The following is a 13,945-nucleotide window of genomic DNA, read 5'->3' on the forward strand; positions in this document are numbered from 1 at the left end:
CAATGAGGGATCATGCCTAGACCATGTGGTCCTAGTAGTAGTAGTAATAGTAGTGATATTCGTACTTGTAGGAAGAGTGCCGTGATTTGACAATCACTCGACGTTTATTGCTCAGCGCGGCTCCACCGTCCACTTCTCGCTTTCGTCCGAACCGCCCTCGCTTTTTCGTCCCGTCCTTCCACTCAAGTGTGAAAGGAACTCCTCTCAGTGATGATCATGGCTGGTACGGCCATGGATAGTAAGTGATTTTCTCTCTATTTTCCCGTTTCCTTGTTTTTCCGTCGGATTTCCTGCCCGCTGGATAACCGGCGCTAACATTCCAGGTTTCGTGGTTGTCTGGCATGTCTACCGTCTGCCTCTGCTCGTCGCTCTGTTCGCCCTGTTCGTCGCCGCGCGTGTCTATCGCCAATTCCAGTCGCGATCCAAGACGACCGCATCATCGTCGGTGCCGGCCTCGCCTCGCAGTCAATCCCCGGAGAAGATCGTGGAACTCGCCGCGCCCGCCGAAAAAGTCGTCGCCCCGCCCACCACCAAGGACAATGCGAAACTTGCGGCCAAGCCTGCCACTGGACCGAAGCGCGTACTGGGAAAGAAGCCTGCGAAGACGATTGGCGGGCGTCGTGGCTCGCGCGAGAACAAGGATCAGGCCCCCCCGTCTCTTTCATCCAACCCCTCGTCTTCTTCGCCTCCTTAACCACGACCACCGAACGATATGCCAATATTCTTCTGGAGGACCTCCGGGCTGCCGCCGCCAAGCGTGCAGATCTGCAGAACCGCGAGCGAGGCATTCTGCCTCCGCAGATTCACGACATCTCGTATATCGACTTCGATGATTTCTTTACCACGGTCCCGCAGCCGCCATCCACCTCGCCCGGCACTCGCTATGTCTACTGTATCTTGACCCCGACCTACAACATCGATACTGTGCTCAATACCTTCCTCGATCACCTGAACGAAACCCATAACGACTTCCGGATTGACACTGCGCCTCTCTCCAAATTGGCGGGGTACTCCGTCTTTGGCTTTGGGGACAAGGAAGAATGGCCGACCGAGGAAGAAGGCTTCTGCTCCCAGGCCAAGGAAATTGATCGGTGGATGGCCAAGCTGACCGGTCGCAAGCGTGCGTACCCGCTGGGCATGGGCGATGTCAAGAATGATGCGGAGGTGGCTCTGAAGGAGTGGACAAGCGGCCTGTTGGACATTCTCGATGATATCCTGGAAAATGGTGGCCTGGGCGAAGGTGTCCCTGGTAGCGGCGATGCCCTGGAGAGTGACGAGGAGGACGCGGGCAATGAAGAAGACCAAAAGGAGAACAGCGCATCGACCATGGTGGATCTGGAGGATATCAAGATGAACGGTGACACCGCCGCGCCCATTCCTGTCGACTTCACCACCGCTGGAAAGGCCACATCCGTCGCTACGGAGGACACAGCCAAGGAAATGGTTCCCAAGACCTCCCCGACCTATGCCGCGTTGACCAAGCAAGGGTACTCGATTGTTGGCTCTCACTCTGGTGTCAAAATCTGCCGTTGGACCAAGTCGGCTCTACGTGGCCGCGGTTCCTGCTACAAGTACTCCTTTTACGGTATCAAGTCCCACCTGTGCATGGAGGCGACTCCCTCCCTTTCCTGCAGTAACAAGTGTATCTTCTGTTGGCGCCACGGTACCAACCCCGTCGGTACCACCTGGCGCTGGAAGGTGGATTCGCCCGAGCTCATCTTTGACGGTGTCAAGGAGGGCCACTACAAGAAGATCAAAATGATGCGTGGTGTCCCGGGGGTTCGCGCCGAACGATTTGCCGAGGCGATGCGCATCCGGCACTGCGCCTTGAGTCTGGTCGGCGAGCCAATCTTCTACCCGCATATCAATCGCTTCCTCGATATGCTGCATAGTGAGCACATTTCCAGCTTCTTGGTCTGTAACGCCCAGCACCCAGACCAACTCGAGGCATTGCACCGGGTCACCCAGCTCTACGTGTCCATCGACGCCAGCAACCGAGAGAGTCTCCGTAAGATTGATCGCCCACTGCACCGCGACTTCTGGGAGCGCTTTCAACGCTGCTTGGATATCCTCCGTGAAAAGCGTCACATCCAACGCACTGTCTTCCGCCTGACTCTCGTCAAGGGATTTAACGTGGACGATGAGGTCATGGGCTATGCGAACTTGGTCGAGAAGGCCCTGCCGGGTCTGGTCGAGATCAAGGGCGTCACATACTGCGGGACGAGCACCAGCGCTGGAGCTGGGCTGACGATGCAGAACGTGCCTTTCTATGAGGAAATCTCCACGTTTGTGGTTGCTTTGAATGCGGAGCTGGAACGCCGTGGTCTCAAGTATGGACTTGCAGCTGAGCATGCCCACAGCTGCTGCGTGTTGATTGCGTCGGAGCGATTCCATGTGAACGGCAAATGGCACACTCGGATCGACTATGAGCGTTTCTTTGACTTGCTGGAGCAGGAGAAGCGGGATGGGACTTCCTTCGCCCCAGAAGACTACATGAAGGAAACGGAAGAGTGGGCGTACTGGGGACAGGGTGGATTCAACCCCGAGGATGAGCGTGTCTACCGGAAAACAGGCAAGAACAAAAACAAGGCCCTTGAAGCCGCCCCGGAGTCTTGAAGTGACGAGCGAAAACCACTCACTCCCCAACCCCCGAATCTTCGGACGGCACTCGGCAGAATAAATTCCAACTCTTCAGATTTGGAGTTGCCATGCCCACATACTGCCAGTGGGCAGCTGATATTTGGATGCAAGCGTTGTTCCCCCAAACATCCTTTGCGATCTCGGGCTTATATGGTTTGACGAAGCTCTTGACAGCATGAGATGCTTATAGAAGGATATAGATGCGCTACACGTACACCGGAACTGGTCTACGTCCCATCCAGGGCTGCCATTTAACCCGCGGTAGCTAGTTCTAGTAGCAATTCCACAAAATAAAAAGTGATTGATGCGATTGTATCATATTGTGGTTATATTCACTTGTTCAATGCAATGATCAAAACGCACCACTGCTCTGGTATATCCATAGTACTTGTGAATAAAAGACATTATGCCTTGATGCCTGTAGCACAAGTTATTAATCCTGGGATGATTACAGTTGTAATACCACACTCAAAGGGTACATTGTAGTCATAGTACCCCGCCGAAGGCCGCTTATCGATCGTGTGAAATCTCACCGCCTCACCGCCTCGGCGGCGGCTGGTTACAGCGGATATGTGGTTGCATCTTCAGCTTCTCAACCACATTGAATTGCGGGGGTGAGAGCAGCTCCCACGACAAGACCACCAAACCTCCGCACCGATTCTCCTTTTTCCACATCCAGTTACCCACACTCATCAACGCTCAATACCAATACAAGACCATGTCACAGCCCGGCAGGCCCACTGCCGGGGTGCTTCAAATCCCCGTGACGGCCACTCAGAAATCCGCCTCTAAATCGGCAAAGAAGACCCCCAAACCCCCTGCCCAGCGTCTCAAGCTTCTCATCCGCCGTTTGCCGCCAGGGTTCACTCAAACTGAGTTTGACACTGCGTTGGGCGACGAATGGAAGGTGGGAGCAGGCAAGGTCGACTGGCTTCAATATAAGCCCGGCAAAGTTTCCAAGGAGTGGGTTACCAGAGCCAGAACAACCGTAACAATCTGGAAAACAGCTAATCAGCGAACTCACGCTCGCAGCCCAGCCAAACCATCGCGTCCCTCTCGAGCCTACATCCATGTGGTATCTAGCGAACACATCACCCCGCTATCGGATCGAGTGCGACAAGCCTCGTTCCAAGATACTCGCCAAACCTGGAATGACCCTGTCCTCCTGGGACCCCCATCGGTAGAGTTTGCGCCATACGCTAAGACCCCTGGGGGTCGCGTCCGCAAAGACGCTCGCCAGGGTACGATTGACCAAGACCCGGACTTCATTGCCTTCCTCGAAAGCCTGACTCAGCCGATCACCAAACCGGCCGCCATGGACTCCACTGAGACTGAGGAGAAAATGGATGCGGTGACCACGACGCCTTTGGTGCAATACATCAAAGACAAGAAGGCCAGCAAGGCGAAGGAAAGTGGAAACTCCAAGTCCAAGCACCGGGCTGAGAAGGAGTCCAAGCAGGAAAAGGTACAGGCGAAAAAGCTTCTGCAACGGCCTGACAAGGACGCAGGGCCAGCTTCTACTGCAGAGAAGAAAGGCAAGGGCGACAAGGCGAGCAAGGAATCCGCCAAAGCAGGGAAACAACTTGCGGCTACGACCAAGTCTGGCAAGACCAGTGCTGCGAGCACGCCAAAGGAATCTATAAGTGCCGCAGGCTCTGAGCGTAAGAGGGAGCGAGGCAATGTTGCGGCGGCAGCCAAGATTTTACAACGAGATCTTGGAATTGCCTCGTCCAACGGTCGACGTCGCGGCAAGGGGGGATCGGGATCCAATGAGACCGGTTCGCCAAAGAACGAGAGCTCACGAGACTCGTCCGTCCCCGGTCCAACTACTACCGAGTCAAGCAAGAAGGAAACGACGAAGCCGGCTAAGGGCGACAGCTCCACCAAAGCGAAGGACGTTGGCTCTTCATCGTCTCGAACCTCCGATGCCGCGACACCACCCACCAGCACTCCCGCCACCAGTAACGCCTCGACAAAACCTCCCAAGGGCGTCACAGCCAAGGCCGCGGCGACCCCGGGACCGACCTCAACGCAGGCCTTCCTCAAGCACGCCAATCCCTCGCAAGGCGTCACGGAGGTGCTGCTGGAAGAGGCATTCGGCGTGTTTGGCGCAGTGACAAAGGTGGAGATCGACAAGAAGAAGGGATTCGGATATGTGGACTTTGCGGCGCCCGAGGGCTTGCGGAACGCTATGGCCGCTAGCCCTGTGACTGTGGGACAAAGCCAAGTGGTAGTGCTGGAGCGCAAGGCCAACCCAGGCGGAGAAAAATCGCGTAAGGGACGTGAGAGGAATGTTAACAAAACGAAGGAAATTGCGCCTACTGCTGCTGCTAATCCTGCTGCTACTGCTGGAGGAAGTGGTGGTGGCAATGCAGGGTCGTCGCGAGGGTCTCGCGGTGGGCGAGGTAATCGCAACAAAGGTCCCAAGGGAGAAGCCAAGGAAGGGAAGGAAAAGGCCCCGAAGCCTGAGTAGTCAACATCCCTGGGGATTGAGGTGGATAGATAATGTACGATACGATACCCTATGATCTCTTGGTGATGCCAGCGGAACGACGCTGAGCCCAGAATATCAATGAATCCCACCAAACGCCTGGTTAGGACCAGCACTAATTGCAAGTAGTACACACAATTGGATTGTCGAGTGGGGATATCACCTGTCAATGGACAGCCCGATTATCTATTGATTACAACTACAACTGGAACGTTGTTCAAAATTTCTTTTTAAGGTTTTCAATTTCTGTTTTTTATGTTTGCTTGTACTTCTCACAGCTCCGATGATCATCTCCTACATCAAAGAGAATGAATCAAAAACCTTTCAGACCTCCTCGACACCCACCAGGACCAGCCGACCGAAGTCAGACGCCGAGACCAGGTAAAGATCATCACCACTCCCTGGACATTTACACAGACCGTGAGATCGCGTAGCCGTCGAGGCGGGAGTCAAAAGGCTTCACTTTAGGGCATCGAGGACATGCAGTCATCAGCAAGGGTGGAGATTCTGTGGCTCTTTTAAAGAGCTTAGAAGAGGACGTCTACTCTAAAGTGATTCTTTGAACTGTAGGGAAATGGTCAGCAATGTTCTCGAAGACAGACTGGAACTGTAGGGGGAGGGATCACATACGTAGAGTCGCTTGAAAAAAACAAGAGAGGTCCGGGGCCCAGCGCCTATTTATACCTTTTCTGCCAGGGCGGTCACCTTCAGCACCCTAAGCGACGTTTGTCGTGTTTGCATCTCATCCAAGCCGCCCTGCCAATCTGCCCAATAGGAAGCCCGGGCCGGCCCCACATAGATCCCGTGGCAGAAGACTTTTCATGGCTTGGCGGGCCGATGATTGGCCTGTTTGTTTGTATGTGGTCGAAGCTCTCTCCACTCGCTTCGAAAGGGAATTCCATTACTCACACCGCGTTGCTTCAGGCATGGTGGGCGGACTCCTACTCCATCATAATTCTCGTCGGAACTTCTCCGGTCGGCTTGCCGAGTGTGGCTAAATACTTTGTAGTCGTACCATTCGCTGGCAGCACCGGCCTTGTGCATTAAGCCCCCTGTCCAACCGGACCTCGGGAGACTGCCATGGTCTAGACCCCCAGGTTGCTGTGGTTACAGCTCTGCCGCTTTGCAGCTTTGCAGCTCCAGTGTTTGGCGGCTTCACTGGCGGTGTACTGTTGTCAAGTGGACACGCCTCAGACCGTTGGTGCCGTTAGATCGACAATGTCACGACACTCTCGTCGAGGATTAATACGTAGTCATTTGAGCTAGCCTGGTATCGTCGGTCAGTGTAAACTAGATACTCGGTATTCAATTTGGAGTAGATAGAAAAAGCACGGGCTTAAGGCAATTCACCAAGGTTGGCATGATACTGGCACCGGTGTGATGAGTAATAGCAGGTTCATGCCAAGCCGCAACACTTGAAAGCCAGAGGAACATCAAATGTCACACTCGGTCCATCTGAAAGCCCGAAGTTGATGGCACTAATGTAAAGCTGACCCTTGCGAAGTAATATATTCATGTTGCAGTGTGCCACACTGACGAGCATCAAAACCTATCATTTATACACCTAATTTCCGCATTCCACATGTGTTAGGCGTTCAAATTTGCCGTCCATCGCATCGAGGCACCGGGCGAGAAATTCTGGGGCTTCACCACACTGACTTTGCAATAATGCAAGGAGTGTACCTGGCGGATACACTAGTAGCGACAAGATATGTATGGTAGTAGGGTAACTCTTGAATTTCCGTCGTCTGTTTCTAGGTTGAGGTAACGCTAGATGCAGTCTAAGTAGGTACTCGTGGACGAGCCGATCGGATGCGGTCCTCTGGGCTCCAGGGTCCTAACCACCTGGATGCTCACCCAGGAGACAATTCTTCAAGCCCCAAACAGTTCTAATTAAGGGGACATTGAGCACATAGCATACGAAAATGAGCTTGAACCAAGCCCCTGACTCAGTACTCCTAACATTTAACACCGTCTTTGCTATCGGAATTATAGAGTGTCGGGCCGAGCACTTCCGACCCCGCACATCTCCCCGCGTGGGCGCCAACCGACCGAACACTACCTAGAACTTCAATGCCCGCGTCCGACCCCAGATTTCGCCTCGATCATCCATCATGGGCCGCCCGAAGGTGCATCCCGCCAATCGCTTGCGCGCCAACACCGCCTGCACGGCTTGCCGTGCTTCCAAGAAGCGCTGCAGTGGCAGCTTTCCCTGTACCAACTGCATCCACAAAAGCCGGGCGCGATCGTGCATACCATTCAAGTCCATTACCGACACGCCCGTCGGAGCGCGCTTGAGACCGGATACTAGATCGCATGGAGAGCAAAATGAGAGCGGGAATACCCTAAGTACCGAGTGGCAAAGTCCCTTGATCTCACCTCGTGATGATTCCATCAGTCAACCGCGGCTTGAACAGGCCCCGGAGGCCGGGTCGCGCTCACCAGAGGCCACTCATCGCACGCATCCCCGTATGCTGCGAAATTTACAAGGGAGAGAGGTATAACTTCACGTCCACTAAATTTAGCAAAAAGAACTCAACAAGACTGATTGGTCGTCTAGTATATGTCGGTAAAGCTGCTTCCCTGTCCTTCTTGCAGCTTCTTCGGGACACCGTTACCCAACATATTGGGCCTTCACAGTTTTCACACAATTTCCGAAGTGAAGACATGCTGGAGACAGAGGCTCATCATGATCCTTCAAACTTCAACGAGGAAAATTGTACCCTGGATGACCAACGCCGATACATCCAGGCCTTCCATGCAGTGGTATGAGCTCCGACTGCATAACCCAGGCTGGTATCTGACAATTCTGACAGACCAGTGGCTTCATTTACCTGGGAAGTAACATAGAGGCACTTCTACAAGACCCCACAGAGCCAAAATCAGACCGAGAAAAGACTCGGGCGGCCATCCGAGATTTGATAATAGCCATTGGAGCTCAGTCATGTCCTAGTGAACCCGAGACGGTCCAGTTAGAACGTTTCTTTTTCACCCGCGGCCAGCGCAGGACGTTCGCCAATCTGCTTGAAGACCCAAGCATGGACTTGGTCCGGGCCTTTCTACTAATGTCGTTCTATATGTTTGGTGCGTGTCGCCGAAATGCAGCTTTCATGTATCTCGGGGTAGCGGCCCGATCAGCTGTAGCATTGGGCCTTCATACCGATTCAGCAGAGTCTTTAGGCCATAGTGAACAGCAGGAACGGTGTGTGAGCACGCAAGTATAGCTAGACAAATTACTGACCCATTTATAGATGTAGACTCTGGATGAGTCTCTGTGTGATCGATCTCCTGGCGAGCTCGATCCTTGGCCGTCCCGCAGCCACGGCCGCTTTGCTCCCAGAGAACCGCAGTGACCTCTGCCGCATACCAACAACTACTGCCGAAATTAGCATATTTGCCTCTTACCAGCTCTCCCTCATACTAGAGGAGATTATTGGCAGATTATACAGCGAGAAAGCCGCGTCGACTGAAACCGCAGATTTTCTTCTCAGAGAACTGAATCGCTGGAGCGACCGGCTTCCTGATTCACTGCGTGCCCCATCCGAGAGTTCAGACCCCAGTGTAGTGCAAGAACGAATTATTGGGAATATGCATGTGGCATGCTCCTATCATTTTGCCGTTATCCTCGTCACGCGTCCGTTTCTCATTTCAACACTTAGCGTCCGGCTGGCCCGGCTACACCAGAGCCTCTCCACGAATATGTTGAGTGAGATACGGGATGAAGATCCTGCCCATTCGCGTCTTGCAGCTGCGTGTATCGACTCGGCAGTTTATATGCTGCAGACATGTTTTGAAGTGCATCAATCAGGGCATCTCCTTCGGAACATGGGAATTTTGAAGTGAGCGCTCGGCCTCAGATCCCAGAAACTGACACTAACAGATATAGAGCATTTATATTTGCAGCAGCTTTGGTGCTAGGATTTTCCATGTTCAGCCATCGCGACGTTGATAGCGAAATTGACAACGCCTTCACAGGAGCACTGGCAATTCTGCAAATGCTCGCACAACAATCAGCCCAAGCGGCTCACTATTTGGAGATATTGACAATGCTGGAGGCGGCCATCAAGCAGCAGCGCCAGAGACAGTCTGACCAAGCGCGACAACGTCGCAGTCGGTACGTCAACCGGATTTTCAGTCTGAGTGAGAGCCCGTCGACGCCAAGGATACCGAACCAAGACGATAGCCGAACCGACTCGACTCCGCTAAGCCTAGGCGGCCCGTTCTATCCGTGGATCCCACAGGAAGGCGGACCAGCGACTGTGACACCCCCTTCAATGGAGGGAGCATTCTTGGACTGGGAGGGTATGGACTTGCCGCTATGGGATAGTTTTCCTTTTACAGAGCCGGGGTCCTCTGTGTTGTAGATACACTTGAGGGGATGCACCACATGGAACGACGATTACTGAAGAATGAGATACCCCGTGATGATCAAGTATATTTCATGCTATCCGCATCGAACACCAAGCCGGCAAAATGCGGGGTCTTGGTATACTCGTACGTCACATACACTAGCATGGTATCATGATACTGCGACGAGAGCATTTTGATAGGACGAGATGTCGTAATAAGTGCCCTAGGTCAAATATACCTGAGATATCCAAGTACCCCACAACAATCAGAATATCCGATCTTACAATACGTTAGGATTGTAAGGTCATTGGATGCCCATATCCGGCGATAAGCGGTGCGCGGCCCGCCAGCTCTAAACAACTGATCCGACCCGCAAGTGCGCCATCCGACAACAAGATAAAGACATAAAGGCGTCGCTGTCAGCAATATACCATTCCAACTCATCTCGACAAAGCTCTTCAGCTACATAAAATACGCAGCTCAGTATGAACCCAAGCTGGAAACGCCTCAACGTTGGTGTGGTGGGCGGCGGCATCGGCGGCATGTCAGTGGCGATCGCCCTCCGCCGCGCCGGCCACGAGGTGACCGTTTACGAGCGCTCTGATTTCGCTGGCGAAGTTGGTGCTTCTGTCTCTTGTGCTGCTAATGGAACCCGTTGGCTCCATGAGTGGGGTGTGGATGTCGCCAAAGGCGACCCTGTCGTGTTGAAGAAGCTGATCAACCGCGACTGGAAGACCGGGGAGCCAGTCAGTGTCTATAACCTGGATGATTATGAAAAGCGTTGGGGATATGTGTATAACATGTTCCACCGTCAATATATGCATGCGATGCTGAAGGATTCTGCTCTCGGCGACGAGGGGGAAGGGACGCCGGCGAAGTTGGTGGTCAATCATAAGGTGAGCTGCAGCCAGGTCTATCCCCACTCATCATGACATTCACGGAAGGTTCCCTTACACATTCTGGATGCAGTGTCGTGACATCGACCTCAAGACCAACACTGTCACCTTTGAGCATGGTGCATCCGCGCAACACGACCTCATTATTGGCGCAGACGGCATCGGCTCCGCGGTTCGCGGAATCCTGGGAATCCGTCCTGAAAAACGTCCCTCAGAGTCCAGTTGTCTCCACGCCAATGTTAGCACCGATGAAGCCGTGAAGCTGGGACTGGTCGATTACTCGCAAGATAGCGCTCTTGAATACTGGGGCGGACAAGAAGGCAAATGGGACAAGATCGTTTTGTCACCTTGCAATAACGGCAAACTCCTCTCATACTACTGCTTCTTCCCCCGGGATCAGGGTGACTATTCAACGCAAGCGTGGGGTGCAGAGTCCCGGCCCGTGGAAGAGCTGCTGAAGCCATATCCCAATCTCGATCGCCAGGTTCTTCAGCATCTCTCCATTGGCAAGGAAATCCAACCCTGGCGCCTTTGGGTGCACGACCCATACCCTTATATTCACCAGGGCAGTGTCTGCTTATTGGGCGATGCAGGACATCCCATGATGCCGCATCAGAGCCAAGGGGCTTGCATGGCTATTGAAGATGCTGCAGCTCTGGGAATCCTTTTCAACAAACAATATTTCAACGGCGACATTGCCCAAGCCCTTGCTGTGTACGAGGCGGTTCGTTTGCCCCGTGTGACGAGAGTGCAGGCGGCAGCTGCAAAGGCAGCGTATAACATCAACGAGAGAATCGGTAAGCAGCCACAAAGTTATGGGGTACGTGCTGTACAACACAAAGATGCATGCTAACGTATCTGCTAGGATTCTCCGTCAACAAGGACACACCGACCTACAAGGTGGAAGACCCAAAGAAAGTATTGACCATCGAGGAAATGAATGCGTGAGTCCCCCAGAATATTAGTAGTGATGTCTTGTATACTCACAAGGGTTTGCTCATTCGATGCTAACCGGTTGCACCTAGTTATGACATGTACCGGGATATCGAGGAGAAACTCGCCGCCAAGCGGGGCAGCCCTTACGCTGGCAAGTTCATCTGTGGACTCCCCATCGGATTGGAATTGCCTAGTGGAATTACCATTGGAGCCTAAATTTAGCCGAGTATGGTGTCATGTGTACTAAGTATTGATTTGTATTTGAATTAGTGGCATAGTATGTTCAATTAAGCTTGAGTGATTACTACTAGTACTTCTTTGTTTGGGCTGCGTAAATTAAACGAGGACGAAATACTGGGGACGTAATCGCGCTGATCGGAGTTTCTAGAAGCCGACTCGATCTATTTTAGCTCTTCACAGTGTCCAGCAGATTGTGGTCCAACCCACCCCGGGACATCTCATTCTACAGAAGACCCATGCTGACCAGTCCCACCAAATACAGGAGAAGGGTTGCTCGGCGGGTGATAACCCGAGCGGCTGCCATTGACCCGGCCCCGCATCGGATCCGCAATCCAGCCCAACACCGAATGACAGCCCCGATTAATTTAATTCCTCGAGCTATTCGCCGTGTCTATCTCGTGTGTCACTACACCGAGCGTAGTAGCGCAATGGTCGCGCAGCAATAGTGTGCCTGCCCCGCTCCGACAGAACACCGCACCTGCGGACTAAGGTCTCCCTACATACAACTCTATACCAAAAGCCCTCGGCTTACAGGACCACTGCAGGTTACTGTCCATATTTGGATGTCCAATTTTGGTTATGTACAAACAAAAAAAGTATTCAAATATTCATCCCTCATCATAAAATTGGTGAACTTTTGCTTAAGCGAACAGAGCATCGCCCAGGCGGTAGTGCACAGTCTTAACCTGGGTGTAGTTCTCCAGGGCGTAGGAGCCGAGCTCGCGGCCCAGACCGGACTCCTTGAAGCCACCGAAGGGAGCCTGGTAGGAGATCATGTTGTAGCTGTTGATCCAGACGGTACTATGAAGCAGTTAGTAGGCGTTCAAAGTCGGGGACGAGATGGAGGAAAACTCACCCAGCCTTCAGGGCGTTGGAGACACGGATAGCGGTGTTGACGTTCTTGGTGTGGACGGCAGCAGCCAGACCTGAAACGAGGTTAGAACAGAAATTCTGATCATTGGATCCTAGAGTGTCGACGTACCGTAGCTGGTGTTGTTACCAATCTTAATAGCCTCGGCCTCATCCTTGAACTTCTGGACAGCGATGACGGGGCCAAAGATCTCCTCCTGGGCGATCTTCATGTCGGGGGTCACGTCAGTGAAGACAGTGGGCTGGATGAAGTAACCCTCGGTACCGTGGCGCTCACCACCGACGGCGACGGTGGCACCCTCCTTCTTGCCGTGGTTGATGTACTCCATGATACGGTCGAACTGGAGCTGGGAGACCTGGGGACCCTGGAAGGTGTCCTGGGCGAAGGGGTTGCCGAGCTGGTTCTTGGCAGCACGCTCCTTGAAGCGCGCGACGAACTGGTCGTAGATGCCCTCCTGGACCAGCAGGCGGGAACCGGCACAGCAGCACTGGCCGTGGTTGAAGAAGATACCGAAGTTGGACCAGGAGATGGCGTTGTCGATGTCGGCATCGTCGAAGACGATGTTGGGAGACTTACCACCCAGCTCCAGGGTGACCTTCTTCAAGTTGCTCTTAGCAGCGGCCTGCAGGATAGTACGGCCGACAAGGGTGGAACCAGTGAAGGCGACCTTGTCGATGTCCATGTGGCTAGAGATGGCGGCACCGGCAGTGCGACCGAAACCGGAGATGACGTTAATGACACCAGGAGGGAAGCCGGCCTCAACAATCAGCTTAGAGGCGTACAGACCAGACAGAGGGGTCTGCTCGGCAGTCTTAATAATGACGGTGTTACCAGCGGCAATAGCGGGACCAATTTTCCAGGCCCACATGAGGATAGGGAAGTTCCATGGGATGATCTGACCGCAGACACCGACGGGCTCGTGGCGAGTGTAGGAGAGGGTCTCAGTGTTGGTGTCGATGGTCTGACCGTGGATCTTGTCAGCCCAGCCACCGTAGTAGCGCAGGCAGCCGGCGGCGTTGGCAATGTCGACCTTGGCCATGGTGACAGCCTTGCCGTTGTCCAGGGCCTCAATGGAGGCGAGGGTCTCCATGTCGCGCTCGAACAGATCGGCCAGCTTGGTGAGCATGCGGCCACGGTCCGAGGGGGTCACACTGTGCCAGGCACCCTCGAAGGCAGCGCGAGCGGCCTTCACGGCGATATCGACATCCTTCTCGGTGGCCTCGTGGACGGAGGTGATGACCTTCTCGTCGGTGGGGTTGGTGGTCTCGAAGGTCTTGCCCTCGACACCCTTGACGAACTCGTTGTTGATGAACCTGAACGGAGACCAGATGATTAGCATCGACATACAGAAAATGCAGTGCACCAGAGCTTTCAAAAAAAAAAAAATAGTGCCGATACACGAGGAGGGGCCAGGTGGGGGAGGACATACAAGCCGAGAGGCTGCTCGTAGGTGACGTTGGGGGTCTTGATAGTAGTAGACAGCGACATGGTGGGTATTAAGGGTATCACAGGTGGTGCAGG

At 53.6% G+C, this 13,945-nt stretch overlaps 5 protein-coding genes across 5 annotated transcripts; 4 read left to right on the forward strand and 1 right to left on the reverse strand.

The window, feature by feature from the left end:
- Positions 1 to 216: 216 nt before the first annotated feature.
- Positions 217 to 2,616, forward strand: N7532_004881 (flavodoxin and radical SAM domain protein; the record flags this gene model as incomplete). The annotated part of the gene is made up of 3 exons (XM_056617375.1): positions 217 to 238; positions 324 to 620; positions 647 to 2,616. 3 exons carry the CDS (start codon positions 217 to 219, stop codon positions 2,614 to 2,616), a joined length of 2,289 nt encoding a protein of 762 aa, XP_056473534.1.
- A 742-nt stretch (positions 2,617 to 3,358) lies between these two features.
- N7532_004882 (putative nonsense-mediated mRNA decay protein Upf3) lies at positions 3,359 to 5,113 on the forward strand (the record flags this gene model as incomplete). Its single annotated transcript, XM_056617376.1, has 1 exon — positions 3,359 to 5,113. One exon carries the CDS (start codon positions 3,359 to 3,361, stop codon positions 5,111 to 5,113), a length of 1,755 nt encoding a protein of 584 aa, XP_056473535.1.
- Positions 5,114 to 5,439: 326 nt separating this feature from the next.
- N7532_004883 (uncharacterized protein) lies at positions 5,440 to 5,694 on the forward strand (the record flags this gene model as incomplete). The annotated part of the gene is made up of 2 exons (XM_056617377.1): positions 5,440 to 5,551; positions 5,600 to 5,694. 2 exons carry the CDS (start codon positions 5,440 to 5,442, stop codon positions 5,692 to 5,694), a joined length of 207 nt encoding a protein of 68 aa, XP_056473536.1.
- Positions 5,695 to 7,245: 1,551 nt separating this feature from the next.
- N7532_004884 (transcription factor) lies at positions 7,246 to 11,529 on the forward strand (the record flags this gene model as incomplete). The annotated part of the gene is made up of 10 exons (XM_056617378.1): positions 7,246 to 7,600; positions 7,692 to 7,897; positions 7,948 to 8,333; positions 8,383 to 8,970; positions 9,018 to 9,433; positions 9,496 to 9,625; positions 9,966 to 10,377; positions 10,451 to 11,174; positions 11,243 to 11,321; positions 11,403 to 11,529. The coding sequence occupies 10 exons, from the start codon at positions 7,246 to 7,248 to the stop codon at positions 11,527 to 11,529; spliced, it is 3,423 nt and encodes a 1,140-aa protein (XP_056473537.1).
- A 665-nt stretch (positions 11,530 to 12,194) lies between these two features.
- Positions 12,195 to 13,912, reverse strand: N7532_004885 (Aldehyde dehydrogenase; the record flags this gene model as incomplete). The annotated part of the gene is made up of 4 exons (XM_056617379.1): positions 12,195 to 12,354; positions 12,410 to 12,479; positions 12,536 to 13,737; positions 13,854 to 13,912. The coding sequence occupies 4 exons, from the start codon at positions 13,910 to 13,912 to the stop codon at positions 12,195 to 12,197; spliced, it is 1,491 nt and encodes a 496-aa protein (XP_056473538.1).
- Between the last annotated feature and the right edge of the window lie 33 nt (positions 13,913 to 13,945).

The sequence above is a fragment of the Penicillium argentinense genome (assembly GCF_028826775.1).
Source record: "Penicillium argentinense strain IBT 30761 chromosome Unknown utg000005l_segment0_segment0, whole genome shotgun sequence".
Taxonomy (NCBI): Eukaryota; Fungi; Ascomycota; class Eurotiomycetes; order Eurotiales; family Aspergillaceae; genus Penicillium; species Penicillium argentinense.